Genomic DNA, 14,076 nt, shown 5'->3' on the forward strand with positions numbered 1-14,076 from the left:
CTAGGAAAATGGGACTGTCTGGATTGATCAACAGAGAATTAATTGACTCATTGGGCCAAATAGCCTTCAGGTGCGCCATTTGATGCCACCTGTCACGAAAATCACAGGAGGCACTGAAGAAAACTTTTCCTTGGAGTGGGCTAATTGATACTTCAACAATTCCACGCAATGTCATAAAGTAGAAGCCTGTTTTCAGTGCTGCAAATTAATTCTGGTTTTATCCATCTTGGCTGTGGCATTGTGCAAAGGTGCCACCTTCTTTAAAATCTGAAGGAAAAGTGATGCAGATCTATCACTGATAGACCACCAAGCTGGATTAGTCTGTCCAAGCTCCAACAAGGCATGGAGTGGAGTAGAAGGATTTACTGCTTCAAAAGGTTAGATGCTGTCTTTTTTATCCCCGGGGCTAGGGTTCAAATCTGGCACAAACTGATAAAAGTCTGCTGTCTTTAAAGGTCTAGTGTGAAATAAATTTGCACAGTCTCGATTCAGAAGCCAGTAGGGGCGGCCTATGGTGTTAGGTTGGTAATCTCCCATGGAGATTGCAAGGGTTTTTGGAACGGGATAGTCACACTGGTGCAGGAAATAATCTTAAGAAAATGATCCGGAGGGATATGGTTGGAACAGGGAGTGGAAGCAATGGTCCCTGCCCTGGGGATTACTGGCTGCTGATGCTGCGAAACTGAAATGGAAAGTGTGTTACTGTCATTCCTTGTCATCCCTCTCCCTACTGAACTTAAAATAAAAAAAGAGGAAGGATACAAATTAATTATAAAGAACGATAAATCCCATTACTATTTTCCTGTGGAAAAAAAACCCAAATGATTCGTAAATGCTAATTGATTATTTTATCCGTTTTAAAAGCTAAACTTCAATGTTTTCTCCTGCCTTAATTCTTCCGGTGGAGGGACATAATCCTGGGACCCCCGGTGTTTCAAACGATTGCTATTATCTTGATGCCTGGACGAGATTCTTTTCTTATTTGTCTCCTCCTGTCTTCTCCGTTTACATTGTGTGTGTGTGTGTGTGTGTGTGTGTGGTGGGGGGGGGGTGCAAGGGGTAGTTTTTGCGGTTCAAAGATGAGTTCGGGTAATAAATGCAGCAGGGTGGAGATAAAGGGAGACCCTTGAGAGATCTGCGCGCCAGCGTTTTGTTCCGTGCAGGCTGGAAAGCAGTGGCAAGGAATGAAACCCAGTGGCACTAGAATAAACATAGCAGCCCCTCTACATTCACCATCTCCCTCCCTCCTCCCCCACCCCCTCCCTCCTCCTCATCACCCCCCATCTCCCTCTCCCTCCCTCCCCCCCATCTTCTTCTCTACCTTCCCATCTCCCTGCCTGCTCCATACTGCGAAGAGCAGCTCATCCATACTAAAAGTCGGTGACCGTAAACGGCAATCTTGAAATTTGGATCATCGAAGCATTCAGAACCCCGTGGTGTCCAAAAGGCTCGCAGTGAGCCGGGCTTTGCACATCCATAAACCCCGGTCAGCCGGGTGCATTGTCAAGTGACTTAACACACAGACAGACAGACATTTAAGTGACCCAGCTTGGCTGGCTAATTGATGCATACACAACCTCTCTAGTATGTCACAAGGTTGATTTTATTTTGCTCGGGGTAACTCTCTCCCGATGGTTACATTTCTGATGGAATGGTCTTAATCTTTTGCCTGCTGTCTTGTATTTTGCATTGTGCAAAAAAAAAAAAAAGTTTTCGATGGTGGCTGAAACCGGAAAAAAAAACAAAAAATAAAATTTCTCCCAGTTTCCAAGGATTAATTAAAAGCGATCTCTTTAAACCCTGCTTGTTGCTAAGCTGAATGGGAATATACAAGCTGCTTTTTGCAGACAGCCAGTCCTCAAGGGGTGTCACCAGTGAGCGCACAGGCTGAAACAGGAAGTCTTTCTTCTCTCTACAGCTGAGTGGTGCCTCCTGTGTTCTTCATTCTGTGGGTTAGCGATGGCCAGACTCAGAGAGGCAGACCGAGCTCAGCAGCAGCAGCAACAACAGCAGCAGCAGCAGCAGCTTCAGCTCCAGCAACAGCAGCAGCAGCAACAGCAGCCGCCCCCCAGCCACCAGCTCAAGCCCATGAACGGAGCTGATCTCCAACACGGCCAGATGAAGGACCACGACGCCATTAAGCTGTTCATCGGGCAGATCCCTCGGAACCTGGAGGAGAATGATCTGAAGCCCCTCTTTGAGGAATTCGGGAAGATATACGAGTTAACTGTTCTGAAGGACCGATTCACAGGCATGCACAAAGGTTTGAACAGCATCAGCACCACCTACAGCATAGGGCAGCATAGCAGTTAATGTGAAATCATAAAGAGAGTGATATTAATAGATTTTTAAGCGTTAATTCCTTAGTATTATCAAAATATTTCAAATCAGTTCCTGTTAGCATTTATTAAAAAAATGTCAATGCTAATCAGAAAACATGTATTTATTTAAAATAGCAGTGATGAAATTAGAAGACATGCAATAATCAGGGAATAAAAGTATTTGATTAAAATCACATTTAAAATGTCGCCACTCAATGTTTTTTTTTGCTTTAGGCTAATTGGCAAGACAAGAAATTGTCATTTATATCTTCTGTTATCGCCATAATATTTACAGATTTCATCAAGTTATCACGAATCACAATTTCTCTTGTATTTTTCCAAAAGAGGTGCAAGTGTTAAAGACTTAATTTAAAACCCTTGAATTCATTTTCCGATTTACTATCAATTCAAATGGGATGAACTAAATGCATTCTTCCTATTAATGCAAATATTGTGGGCTATCAGTTATAGCAATGTTACATCATTTTAAGGATTGTAAGTTTACATTGATTTCAGAATTGTCGCTCACATTTGCAGCTTAGTTTAAAGAGGCATCGTCTTTAGTCCTTAGCTAGGAGCGTAGCCGCCTATTCTTTCTTTCTCTATAAAATCCCATGCAAGTAACTCAATATTGAAAGGTCTTTTTGTTTAGCAAAGCAATGTCAAGATTTGCTGCAATTTACTTCTTGGCTTGGCAGATTTATCATCCACTTCTACTACAAAGAGCAGAAACCCTTTAAACTAGCGTAGAGCCACATTGCTATTTGTATTGTTCTTCACTTCCCTTGTCTTTTATATAACAGCCCTACTACGCTTTCGACTTTCGAAGATTTTTTTTTAAATTGTCAACTTATCATAGGAAAAACTGACACCTTACCTATTTCGAAGTCAAACTATACCAGAAGCCTGCCTATGATGAGGAATATGTCACAGATATTATTTTTGTTTGTGCTTAGATTTTCACTCAGCGAGCAGGGCTGAATCTTTACATTACATTAAAATCCAGCCGGCAATGTGTGCTATATCAGATTTTCTCTCCAAATGAGAAAGCCACTAAGGATGTGTGTGCTGTGAAAGGTTGTGGTTTGTGAATATTATTACCAGGGGTGTGTTACGGCAAAGATGTGTGAGCCGGTTCCTGTGTTAATGGCTGATTATAAACAATGACTGCTACCCCCAAGGTTGTAGTTCATCGCAGGGCATTTGGGAGAATTTCTGTGTGTGTGAGTGAGTGATGTTTGTAAAGAATCCTAGTGAAGCGTAGAGTGTCGAGACAGAATATTTACAGTTGTGATGTTACAGTTAACATTTATAGTCTGGTCCACGGTGGTGTAATTTTTAAACCAATTTTCTGCTTTACTGCTTAAAAGCGTTGTTTACCAAATGGTACAATGTGTAGTAATGAGTTTCTTGCATGAAAACACTTGCACAAACGATATCCCAACTGTTTCTCTCCTTACTTGCTTTATATAACAGCACCTACCATTTCCAGAGCTGCACCTGCCAGATGTTTCATATGACTATTTTTTTCCACCATGAAATGGTCTTTATTTAAGAAGCAACTAGCTTAATTTGTTGGTATCAAATTCGTATTAAATAGAGAAATTATTTTTGCATTGTGTGCCAATATGAGGGGACCAGAGATTCTCGACTCAGTGGTGGAGGGGAGGGGAGATTGGGGGTGGGGGGGGGAGGGCAGGTGGGGGGGAGAGGGGGGAGAGGTAATTTTCCAGTTAACCTGATAATCCAAGGACCAGTCAAATTTGTATTTTCATTGCTATCTTGTGAAATGTTGTTGACTTGTATGATACCAAGTGTGCACTATTTCGTAGCGATATGTTATTTCCCAAATATTTTAAGGGATTATTTTGGATTTTGGGATTTCATTTCCCCTTTGGGTGACAACCGTCTGCCTAATTTCTTGACATCTTCCCAACATTTGGGAGAAGTCTTTTTTCTGAAAGCTCCCTTCCGCTGTTTGAATCAGAGTAATTGATTTTGTTTTCCTGGTTCCTTCAGCCTGAATGAGCCAATTTTGGATATATGCTTTTGGACCTATTTTGCATTTGTGCGCAGTAGGGATTAGATCCTTGCCAATCCCCTCCTTGGGTTTCAGATTTAGACAACAGGCATTAACCTGTATTGTTTTTTTTGCGTTTAGAAAAGTTTTAATTGCAACAAGTAAAATAATGAGAATCAATGGTATTTTCCAGCTTTAAGATCCTTTATGGCTAATATTTGTTTCCTGACTTATCCTTTTTAATCTCCTTGGGGTTCTGAATTGTCAGGCATGGTCCTTTACTCTGCTTTCACTATCTAAAGCCAAAATGCAATGTTGGATCAGCATAAAAATGCAATGCCGCTCTGCACACTGATGGAAGTTGATTTTAAAATCTTATCCCTCACTCCCACTGGCAGTTCTTTGTTAACTTCCTTAATTACTTCATTGGTATTTCCATTTTCATCCATTTTATTTGAAAAATCAAGTAGGTTACTGTGACAGAGAACAACCGGGGGAACGTTGCATCAGCCCTAATTCGGCTTTTGCAATGTGATGAGACGAGCGGAAAGAGTTATGTTGTGTTTTGATAGTAGATTGCACTAATGTGTCTACCTGCACCCTTCAATCTTTTCTGTTAACAAACACCGATCAACGTGCTTCTATATAGCATCGCTCATTTCCCTTTCATAATTAGCTTTAAAAAGCCAATTAAATATTTTTAGAGCTTAGTCACCAAAAGGCAATGTTAAAATTTATTCCTCAAACTTGTTTCCCTTCGAGTGGCAAATTGGGTGAAATACTCTTCATATACTTGGCTTATTTTTAAATTATTTTTTAAACATGTTGCCCCACTTCCTGAAACCCCCAGCACCAAAAACCATATATTTGGTTCAATTCCATTGGGGATTGATAAGACATCATTGCAATACCTCAAATTCCTTTCATCAATGAGAACAAACTAAACATGGAACAAAATGCAAAGTGCTGGAGTAACTCAGCGAGTCGGGGTGTATCTGCGGAGGGAATGGATAAATGGATAGGCGACTTTTCTGGTCAGGAACCTCCCAATTCCCACTGGCCTTCTACCCTCTCTGCACCTTGTTATTTCCAACTACTGGTGAGACATCAACCCTCTTGAAGATGGACACAAAATGCCGGAGTAACTCAGCAGGACAGGCAGCATCTCTGGAGAGAAAGGAATGGAATACGTTTCGGGTTGAGACCCTTCAGTCTGAGAGTCGGGGGAGAGGGAAAGTGGAGGATATCAACCATCTTGACTTCTCCACTCCCCTTGCCAACTCCAATCTCACCCCCTCGGAACCTGCTGTCTTAACCTGGAATTATCTTAGTTACCCAATGCCTTCAGAAGGATAAGGGATGAAATTGGTCCTTGTCAATGGAGTGTAATGAGAAATAACTTCTTATACCCTGTCTGATTATTTATTCAAGTCAATAAAAGTAAGCATGGTATAAAAAGATTAGATTTTACTATTGTCTATTTCATGCTATTAACAAAGTCCAATTTTGCCCCATTTTGCCCTTACGGTGATTAGGAGGCCAACATAGCATGATAAATCTATTCAATATGTACATGCTATTGATTCAATAAAATATGAATGCCATTTATTAAAGTGTGTTTGATTTTTTTTTGTGGCTATCGATATGGAGATTTAGCTTCAGTTATATTTTAATATTAAAAGCATGTTTTAGAGTCTTTAACCTATTTTATTGGATTTAAACATAGGATCAGCCTCACAGATTAATTGATCAGGTTTCCAGTTGCCAATCTTTTGATAGACTCAAATCTACAGAGTGAGATTTTATATTGATTGTATGTTCCCGATTCCATGCTGCTGTTTGGTTTGGAAAATGAATGGCTCTTAAATTTGGCAGCAAGTTCTGGCCCCCTCCTATCCAAGTCCGGATGCTCACTTAAATAATCTTTGTGTATTTAAGATGGTGCATTCGAGAGCTGGACTCAAGAAGGGTCTTGACCTGAAACGTCACCTATTCCTTTTCTCCAGAGATGCTGTCTGACCCGCTGAGTTACTCCAGCTTTTTGTGTCTATCTTTACTGGAATAACTGGGCTTGCGATCAGTAGGTGTCTGAAACAGTGCTTTTGAGCCCAAAAGTTGTTATTGCCTTCATATATTTTTTATAAAACAAGTTAGAAGTATTGAGAAACCTATAGTTGGAGATATCTCTTTAGGGATACATTTTAACTCCTGGAGTCATAGTGTATAATTGCAAATATATTTATGTACTTCGTGCAAGCATTGGTCATACCAGACTTTAGGACCTATAGGTGCACTATTTAGATAATACTGGTCCCACTAATTAACACTGACAGCATGTGCTAAGGGACATGCTACAAGGCTGACCATGCCTAACCATGATAGGTTTGATCCTTTGAAGCATAGAAGAGTACAGCAGAGGCAGAGGCCCTTCGGCCCACGATGTCTGTGCCAACTCATCTCCTCTGCCTGCATGTGGTCCATGTCCCTACATTTCATGCATATTGTATATGCACCACCACCACCCCTGGCAGTTCGCTCCGGGCATCCATCACTCTCTGTGTCAGAAAACAGAAGTCTCGCACATTTCCTTTAAACTTTGTTCCTGTCACCTTAAAGCTATGGCCTCTAGTCTTAGACATTACCATCCTATGAAAATAGGTTCTGACTGTCTACCTTATCTATGCCTCTCATATTTTTTATACTTCTATCAGATCTGTCCTCAGCCTCAGACGCTCCAGAGGAAAGGATCCAGGTTTGTCCAACCTCACCTTATAGTTAATACCCTCTTAATCCAGGCAACATTCTGGTAAACCTGTTCTACACCCTCCCCAAAGCCTCCACATCTTTCCTGTAATAGGATGGCGAGAATACTCCAAATGTGGCCTAACCAAAGCCCAATAAAGCTGCATCATGACTTTCTGACTCTTATACTCAATGCCCAAATTGATGAAGGCAAACATACCATAAGCCTTCGTAACAGATCTATGTACTTCCGTTGTCACTTTCAGGAAGCCATGGAACATTCAGTACATCTGAAGAAGGGTTTCGGCCTGAAACGTTGCCTATTTCCTTCGCTCCATAGATGCTGCCGCACCCGCTGAGTTTCTCCAGCACTTTTGTCCACCTTCGATTTTCCAGCCTCTGCAGTTCCTTCTTAAACACAATGCTGTTTTGCGTCTTGCCATTACGCTCCTGCACTCCGAAATGAGCTGCAATGTTTTAGAAATGCAGAGTATAACACCGATGACTAGAAAAGGCAGGTACAAATTACAAACTCAATTCAACGTGGAGCCATGGGTAACCCATTTGTAGAAGTCAGTGAGTTGTACAGAACCGTTTGCCTGCTGGCACACAAGATGCTGGTGACTTGCGCTCCCCAAATTGAAAGCAGTGCTCCAAGCAGACAAAGATCTGTGTAAACAGTCCCAATCCACTGAATCTATCCTACTACATATGAATGTAACATGGTGGCATTCTTGGATGGGAAGGGGTGTAGATGGTATAATTCTGACCTAACACAACCTTCAGGGAAAAATTTGTTTTTATTCCAAAGTACTTCAGAGGAGAACACATTTGGAAAAAACCTCAACAAATGGCATGGCTTCATGAATTGATAGGGGAGGTGCAGAATCTCCGTGAAGGAGTCAGTTGTGACCCAGTGCTCTAAGTCAAGGGTTAAACATGGCTCAGTCTTTGCATCTTGTCTTTGAGTCAGAAGTCTAAGGTTAAAGGCCATTCTCTTGACTGACACTGCACTGCAATGCTGACAGAGTGCTACACACTCAGAGGTGCCATTTTTCATGAGACATTGATCCAAACCTGTCCTCCCCGTTGAATGCACAAAATCCCTTTGGGAAGACAGACTCAAAATGCTGGAGTAACTCTGCGGGTCTGGCAGCATCTCTGGAGAAAAGGAATAGGTGACGCTTTGGGTCGGGACCCTTCTTCAGAATGAGAGTCGGGGTAAAGGGAAACTAGAGGTATGAAAAGGTATAGAACAAATCAGAGCTGGGCACCGTGGTGAAAGAGCCCACAAAGGTCCATTGTTGGCTGTGGAGGAGGTGATAACGAGAGGATACGAACAGTAAAACTAGCAGGATGAGGGAGGGATCCCAAGCTGATCCTCCTACGTCCCTCTCGCCCTCTTTCTCCATCCCTCCCGTGCCCTAGTTGTCCTGCTAATTTTACTGTTTGTATCCCCTCGTTATCACCTCCTCTGCAGCCAACAATGGACCATAGTGGGCTCATTCGGTGCCGGTTCTGATTTGGTTCTGTACCTTTTCGTACCTCTAATTTCCCTCTGCCCTAACTCGGTTTGAAGAAGGGTCTCAGCGCGAAACGTCACCTATTCCTGTTCTCCAGAGATGCTTCTTGACCCGCTGAGTTACTTCCAGCATTTTGTGTCTATTCTTCGGAGTAAATCGGCATCTGCAGTTCCTTCCCACACAAATCCCTTCGGGACTATTCAAGGCTAAGGGGGAACTGGTCGAATGTTATTTTTTATTACCCCTGCTTATGTAACTCTGTTGACTTCAATACAATGAGATGTGATATGAAAGCAAGTGCTTCTCAGTGGCTGCGTTTGGTTCGAATTTATCACTAAGACCAAATCACTAATTCAGACCATTTAATCTGTTGTGCTGATGGGGCCATGCTTGGTTCCCTGCATTATAAGGTCCCACAGTTCAAAAGGCATTTGATTTAAGACTACATAAACGCAAGTTCTTTTTTACCTCCCCTTTTCCGATCACATGAAACCAAATCGCAGGCGTGACACTGAAACATCAGTGAAGGCAGATGCTCCAAATTAATGCCCCGGGCATATTGCTTGTGAGGATGGGAGCATTCGTCGGGAATACGAGTGCAGAGGTTAGCAAGTTACACAGAAATCTTTGCCCATTAACTTGCGCGATGCAAAGACCTCCAATCCCGAGGTTCATACTGCATACCCCCACAAGGCATAGCACTGTACCCAAAGCCCCAATTCATTAAATCTGCACCAGTGTATGGAACGATGGCATTGTGAAGTCTTGGATACCCACAGGATAACTTTAACCCAGCCTACTCAACCTCTCCCTAGAGCTCGGATCCTCTAGCCCTGAAACATCCTTGTAAGTGGCCGGTTTGGACGAGTTGGGCTGAAGAGCTTGTTGCCTTGTTCTTTCACTCTATGATTCTACGACTTTCACCCCCAAAATACTTCCTTCGTATCTGTAAGCCCTGCCCCTGTTGTTCAGCAGATGCCAAGAGTCCTCCAGGTCATTGATTAGTGCCTGGTAACAAGCAGGTGAGAGTTGAGAGGATGGCAACCAGAGTGGCCTTTATCCTGTGTTAACAAGTAACTGCAGATGCTGGTTTTAACCAAAGAAAGACACAGAGTGCTGGAGTAACTCAGCAGGTCAGGCAGCAACTGTGGGGGAAAAAGGATAGGTGACATCTAGGGTAAGGATCCTTTTTCAGACCTTGAATGGTGCCCTCCCCCCCTTCCCATGCCCAAATCTCTCAGCATACGTTTATTGGATGATAATTGCGAGCAGGAACACTGGCTTACACCCCCCCACCCCCCCTCTCTAATCCTCCCACCTCCTTCCCCATTTCTACTCACCACCTAATTTTCACTTCAAAAGGAATGGTTGACGTTCTTCAGACTCTGTAGGGTCTCAACCCAAAACGTCACCTGTTCCTATTTACACCAGAGATCGACACAAAAGGCTGGAGCAACTCAGCGGGACAGGCAGCATCTCTGGAGAGAAGGAATGGGCGATGTTTCGGGTCGAGACCAGGTGGTGAATCTGTGGAATTCTTTGCCACAGAAGGCTATGGAGGCCAAGTCAGTGGACATGTTTAAGGCAGAGATAGATAGATTTTTGATTAGTACGGGTGTCGGAGGTTATGGGGAGAAGGCAGGAGGATGGGGTAAAGAGGAAGAGATATAACAGCCTTGATTGGATGGCGGAGTAGACATGATGGGCCAAATTGCCTAATTCTACTCCTATCACATGATGTTATGAGTCCCTTCTTCAGACTGAAGAAGGGTCTTGACCCAAAACGCTGCCCATCCCTTCTCTCCAGAGATGCTGCCAGTCCCGCTGAGTTACTCCAGCATTTTGTGTCTATCTTTAGCCTGAAGTAAGCTGGGGGTGCAGCACTTTGGTCTGTGCAGATGCTTAACAACCTTGCCTGGGCAGCTAGTTACCATGCAGGGAAAATGATTTCCATTGTTCATTCAATTGCTAATTAGAGCACATAAATGTAACATCATCAAAATAACGGGGAGTGAGAATTGGAAGATTTTTTTTTTTAATATACTTGAGCTTGGCTTGTTTGTATTTCATGTCTAATATTATATCTTTTGATTGGATTGCATGCAAAACAAAGCTTTTTGCCTCATCTCAGTACGTGTCACTATAATGAGTCTTAATGTGAACCGAGACAGTGTGCTTTTAAATTACCTGAACCAACACAGTGGTGGAAATGGGTTCAGGGAACCGGATCAGCATTTGTAACAAAAGATTGCGAGTGGAGAGCATGTGAGTGGGGCTGATCGGATGGTTCACAGTCACAATGAGCCGGTAGTTAGCCGGCAGTCCCGTAGAATGCTCGTGATTTTATGCGCGAGCCCAGACAGTAAATGCCAGCAGGCTGTTCATCTCTTGTCGGTCAATGCGGCACAGTAGCGCAGCTGGCAGAGCTGCTGCCTCGCGGCGCCAGGCGCCCCGGTTCGATCCCGACCTCGGGTGGAGTTTGCAGGCTCTCCCTGTGACCCGCGTGGGTTTTCCTCCGGGTGCTCCGGTTTCCTTCCGCATTCCAAAAAGATGGCTCTGTAAATTGCCCCTCGTGTGTAGGGAGTGGATGAGGAAGTGGGATAACATAGAACTAGTGCGAGAGGTTGGCTGGCATGGACCCAGAAGAGTCTGTTTCCATGCTGTATCTCTGAACTAAACTAAACTACATGCTGACGAGCCTTGGACATCAATTGAGATGATTTAATTCATTTAGTTTAGAGATATACCACATGCAAAGAGGCCCTTCGGCCCGCTGGGCCAAAGAGCCTCTTTGCATGCGGTATATCTCATGCCAACCATCCCGTTCATTTCAATGTTATCCCAGTTTTGCACCCTGAACACTGGGAACAAGTTACAGAGGCCAATTAACCTACATACCTGCACGTCTTTGGAATGTGGGAGCAAACCAGTCATGGAGTCACAGGGAGAACGTGCAAATTCCACATAGGCAGCATTTATGGTCGGGATCAAACCCGGGTCTCTGGCCCTGTGAGGCCAACGGCTCTACCAATGTAAAGCACTTTGGCCGACGAGAGTTGTTTTTTAAATGTGCTGTATAAATAAAAGTGACTCGACTTGAAAGTGACTCGACCATTGCATCACCGTGCCACCCTAATTATTTAGAAGTCATTCCAAAGGGCTGAAAAACAACCACCCGGTAATACACGAGCTGTATTCCAATAGGATTTGCTAAACAATAGACAATAGGTGCAGGAGTAGGCCATTCGGCCCTTCGAGCCAGCACTGCCATTCAATGTGATCATGGCTGATCATCCCCAAACAGTACCCCGTTCCTGCCTTCTCCCCAGATCCCCTGACTCCGCTATCTTTAAGAATAAGAGTATTAAAAAAAATTAAAATCTGTACATTATAATTTCCCTCCAATTGTTCACTATTGCCTTGTTCACTATTGCCTTGTTCACTATTACTTTCTTGAGGCAGATGTGGATATTACTAGAGGTTTAAATACTTGCTGCTATCCCCACCCATACTTTGTAGAGGAGTCACTGAGTCATTAATGGGGATGTTGCTTGCAAAATATACAGTAGTAGTTTACTGAAACATTGTGTTCCTTTTTTTAGTGATTTGTGAATGAATAATTTTGTTTTGAATAGTACGAGTAGACATGTCAAGGGATTAGGGTCAATGTTTAGTAGCGTTTAGGAGGCTTTTGGATATGTAGGGAATGGAGGGATGTGGATCTTGTGCAGGCAGATGAGACAAGTGTATCTTGGCATCTTGTTTAGCACGGGCATTTTGTGCCATAGGGCCTGTTCCTGTCTTGTACCTTTCTAGGGTCTAAGGGTCGGACAGCTGAGATTTAGAAACTTGAAATTATGTGCTGCCAAAATAATCTCTGCAAGGATATGAAAATGGAAATTTGCTTCCCCCGGACATTTAATCGGTTTGTGGCTGCAAATGGTTATGCCACTGGCTGGCAACTGGACTGGCTGTTTCCAGGACAAGCTGAGGGAGCCTCTGCCTCACAGCGCCAGAGACCCAGGTTTGATCCTGACAATAGACAATAGGTGCAGGAGCAGTCCATTCGTCCCTTCGAGCCAGCACCGCCATTCAATGTGGTCATGGCTGATCATCCCCAATCAGTACCCCGTTCCTGCCTTCTCCCCATACCCCCTGACTCCACTATTTTTTAAGAGCCCTATCTAGCTCTCTCTTGAAAGCATGACCTTGGGTGCTGTCTGTGTGGAGTCTGCACGTTCTCCCCGTGACGACGTGGGTTTCCTCTGGGTGCTTCAGTTTCCTCCCACATTCCAAGGACGGGTTTGTACCTCTGTAAATCACCACTAGTGTCGAGGGAGTGTGAAAATGGGATAACATAGAACTAGTGTCAATGGGTGATTGATGGACTAGGTGGGCCGAAGGGCTTGCTTCCCAGCTGTATCCCGAAACTAAACATGGTTTCAGATCCTACCATAGCAGTGGGGAACTGCAGTGAATTCAGTGAATTAAATAAAATATCCTGAAATTTAAATATAAGTATTAATAATATTCAAGAAGGAACTGCAGTTGCTGGAAAATTGAAGGTTGACAAAAGTGTTGGAGAAACTCAGCGGGTGCGGCAGCATCTATGGAGCGAAGGAAATAGGCAACGTTTCGGGACCCTTCTTCAGACTGATGGGTTTCCGCCTGAAACGTTGCCTATTTCCTTCGCTCCATAGGGGCTGCCGCACCCGCTGAGTTTCTCTAGCACTTTTGTCAACCCCCTATTAATAATGTTCATTTGTTTTATAGTCATCAAGCCTTTTTACCTATGAAGTTTACTCCGCCATTCAATCATGACTGATTTATCTCTCCCTCTCAACCCCATTCTCCTGCCTTCTCCCCATAACCCCCCCCCCCCCCCCCCCCCCCCCCCCCCCCCCCCACCCTTAGTTGACATGACACTCTTAGTTGACATGATCCTACTGTTTGCCTCACTGATTTTCTTAAAGGAAGGGATTCTGCAAGACTCTGTGACTCCGGGACACAACAATATCCTTAGTTGCCCTCTGAAATGGCTCAGTATGCCATTTTATTCAATACTAATTAAGTAAGGAAGCAATCAACAAATACATGAAGCTTCCTTATTCCTGAGCGAAACCAACGCAAAAGAGAAAGATAAGCAGACGTTCTAATTAAATGTTTTAACCGTTCCGTGAGTATCTTCAAGTAGGAGGTGGTTTCAAGGTCTGATCTATGCTGAGTTAGGTAGACTTGGCCATGGAAGCTGTAACGTGGTCAAGAGAGAAAGCATTATCCAGGGCTCGTGCTACTGACCACTAAACTGTGTTTGACTGGGAAACGGGTGCACCTACATTAGAAGGCAAAAGGCTGTATAGGCTGGAAATCTGTATGAAAATGAGAGATGTACCCAGTCATTCAGTGTCTGTGGGGAAGAAACAGAGTTAACATCGGTGAGACTTAAGCGGAGGTGGGGCGATCGTTTCGC

General features: G+C 43.6%; 1 protein-coding gene across 5 annotated transcripts in view; it reads left to right on the forward strand.

Annotated features, from left to right (window-relative positions):
* The first annotated feature begins 1,326 nt into the window (after nucleotides 1-1,326).
* LOC129711122 (CUGBP Elav-like family member 4) overlaps nucleotides 1,327-14,076 on the forward strand; it is a 413,711-nt gene continuing 400,961 nt past the window's right edge. For 2 of the 5 annotated variants that reach the window (XM_055658535.1, XM_055658537.1), the window contains exon 1: nucleotides 1,328-2,263. In XM_055658535.1, coding sequence (XP_055514510.1) covers nucleotides 1,960-2,263 — 304 coding nt within the window. In that variant the 5' untranslated portion in view covers nucleotides 1,328-1,959. Of the gene's footprint in view, nucleotides 2,264-14,076 lie in introns of all 5 variants that reach the window. The other 3 variants (XM_055658536.1, XM_055658539.1, XM_055658538.1) reach the window with 3 other exon arrangements.

This window comes from Leucoraja erinacea, chromosome 29 (assembly GCF_028641065.1).
Source record: "Leucoraja erinacea ecotype New England chromosome 29, Leri_hhj_1, whole genome shotgun sequence".
NCBI lineage: Eukaryota > Metazoa > Chordata > Chondrichthyes > Rajiformes > Rajidae > Leucoraja > Leucoraja erinaceus.